This window comes from Dendropsophus ebraccatus, chromosome 9 (genome assembly GCF_027789765.1).
Source record: "Dendropsophus ebraccatus isolate aDenEbr1 chromosome 9, aDenEbr1.pat, whole genome shotgun sequence".
Taxonomy (NCBI): Eukaryota; Metazoa; Chordata; class Amphibia; order Anura; family Hylidae; genus Dendropsophus; species Dendropsophus ebraccatus.
The window spans coordinates 21,608,125-21,610,624 of NC_091462.1; the positions used below are offsets into that span (position 1 = coordinate 21,608,125).

The following is a 2,500-nucleotide window of genomic DNA, read 5'->3' on the forward strand; positions in this document are numbered from 1 at the left end:
GGGGGGGGGCTCAGCGTCCGGGATGGGATGGGGGGGCTCAGCGTCCGGGATGGGATGGGGGGGCTCAGCGTCCCTCAGTAGTGAGGGAGCGGCAGACTTACATCACTGAGGTTATAGGCGTTCAGTCTGGACTGCAGGATGAAGGGGGAATCTTCAGGAATATGGCACTTGAATTTTTCTTGTTCGTGTTTTGCTTTATAATTGAGCTGAAATGAATGAAGAGAAAATCATTGTAACATTAAAGCCACGTGAGCGGCCAATGCAAATATAATGTCACTCTATATATAAGACACTGGCTGTCAGTCTATATAAGACATTGCTGTCAGTCTATATAAGACATTGCTGTCAGTCTATATAAGACACTGGCTGTCATTGTATATAAGACACTGGCTGTCACTCTATATATAAGGCACTGACTGTCACTTCATATAAGACACTGACTGTCACTCTATATAACACACTAGTTGTCCCTCTATATAAGACACAGCTGTCACTCTATATAAGACATAGGTTGTATGTTTGCAGTATCTCCTACATCATGAACATTAGGCAATACCCAATACTTACATCACTGAGTTGCCTGGAGTTCACCTGGGCCTGGAGCAGAACCGGAGAATCGTCCACTTGAGTGAATTTAATGGTATCGGGGTGTTTCTTGTAGACGTACTGAAATAATAATAATTCTGTATAAGAATAATGGCCATGTAAAGCTGTGGGCTCCCTCGGGCTGTGTTACACTGCTCTGTTCAGATTTATCCTTCTCTTAATATTATTAATGTATCAATACTCACCGCTCAATTCTCCCATAAGTGGATCCCCAACCAGAGATGCCCTAGAGCCCCCCACTATTCTGTAGACCCCTCAGTCCCCTAGGTCAAGGCTCCCCAGATATTCATGCCCCCGGACCAATTCATACATATACACAGATCAGTAGGGCATCCTTCAGACCAGGGCCGCTTTAACCAGAGGGCACATGGTGCACGTGCACCGGGCCCACTGGTTAAAGGGGCCCCCCAAGCAGGCCGGCCGTTGCTATGTGCGACCAATGCAGTCGCACAGGGCTCCGGCCACCAGCCTGTCAGGGGGGAGCGCCATGGATGAGTAATCTACTTACCCCTCCATGGCGCCCCCTGCAGGGCCCCCCCCCCGTTCGCCGCTGCCCCCGCTCGCCCGCTGCTGCTGCGGCGCTTCAGCAGCAGCGACACTGACAGAGAGAGAGCCATTGGCTCCCTCTCTGTCAGTCCCTCTTCTGGCCGCACTTCCTGCAGTCACAAGAGGCCGCACTCTCCCTCTAGCGCCCGACGTTACTGGAGCGTTGGCGCGAGGGTAAGGGGAGTGCAGCCTCTTGTGACCGCAGGAAGTGCGGCCAAAAGAGGGAAGAGAAGAGGAACGCGTGGACCTAGGTGAGTAAGTGTTTGTTTTTTTTCAATGTTATATAGCAGCTATATACTATTGGGGAGCACAGGGGGCTATATACTATTGGGGAGCACAGGGGGCCATATACTATTGGGGAGCACAGGGGGCTATATACTATGGGGGAGAACGGGGGCTATATACTATTGGGGAGCACAGGGGGCTATATACTATGGGGGAGCACAGGGGGGCTATATACTATGGGGGAGCACAGGGGGTTATATACTATTGGGGAGCACAGGTTAGCTATATACTATTGGGGAGCACAGGGGAGCTATATACTATTGGGGAGCACAGGGGTCTATATACTATGGGGGAGAGCACAGGGGGCTATATATTATAGAGAGCACAGGGGGGCTATTTACTATTGGGGAGAGCACAGGGGGGCTATATACTATTGATCGGGGAGCACAGGGGGGCTATATACTATTGTGGGAGAGCACAGGGGGGCTATATACTATTGGGGGAGAGCACAGGGGGCTATATACTATTGTGGGAGAGCACAGGGGAGCTATATACTATTGGGAAGCACAGGGGAGCTATATACTATTGGGGAGCACAGGGGAGCTATATACTATGGGGGAGCACAGGGGAGCTATATACTATGGGGGAGCACAGGGGAGCTATATACTATGGGAGAGCACAGGGGAGCTATATACTATGGGGAGCACAGGGGGATATATACTACTGGGGAGCACAGGGGGCTATATACTATGGGGGAGCATAGGGGGCTATATACTATGGGGGAGCACAGGGGGTTATACTATTGGGGAGCACAGGTTAGCTATATACTATTGGGGAGCACAGGGGGCTATATACTATTGGGGAGCACAGGGGAGCTATATACTATTGGGGAGCACAGGGGTCTATATACTATGGGGGAGAGCACAGGGGGCTATATATTATGGAGAGCACAGGGGGGCTATTTACTATTGGGGAGAGCACAGGGGGGCTATATACTATTGAGGGGGAGCACAGGGGGGCTATATACTATTGGGGGAGAGCACAGGGGGGCTATATACTATTGGGGGAGAGCACAGGGGGCTATATACTATTGTGGGAGAGCACAGGGGGGCTATATACTATT

General features: G+C 51.0%; 1 protein-coding gene across 1 annotated transcript in view; it reads right to left on the reverse strand.

Moving 5' to 3' along the window:
• Positions 1-2,500, reverse strand: part of NEB (nebulin) — a 183,749-nt gene that overhangs the window by 154,443 nt on the left and 26,806 nt on the right. The window contains exons 17-18 of the mRNA XM_069982710.1: positions 568-666; positions 102-206 (exon numbers count right to left, since the gene is read on the reverse strand). Of these exons, the coding sequence (XP_069838811.1) occupies positions 102-206; positions 568-666 (204 nt within the window). The remainder of the gene's footprint in view (positions 1-101; positions 207-567; positions 667-2,500) is intronic.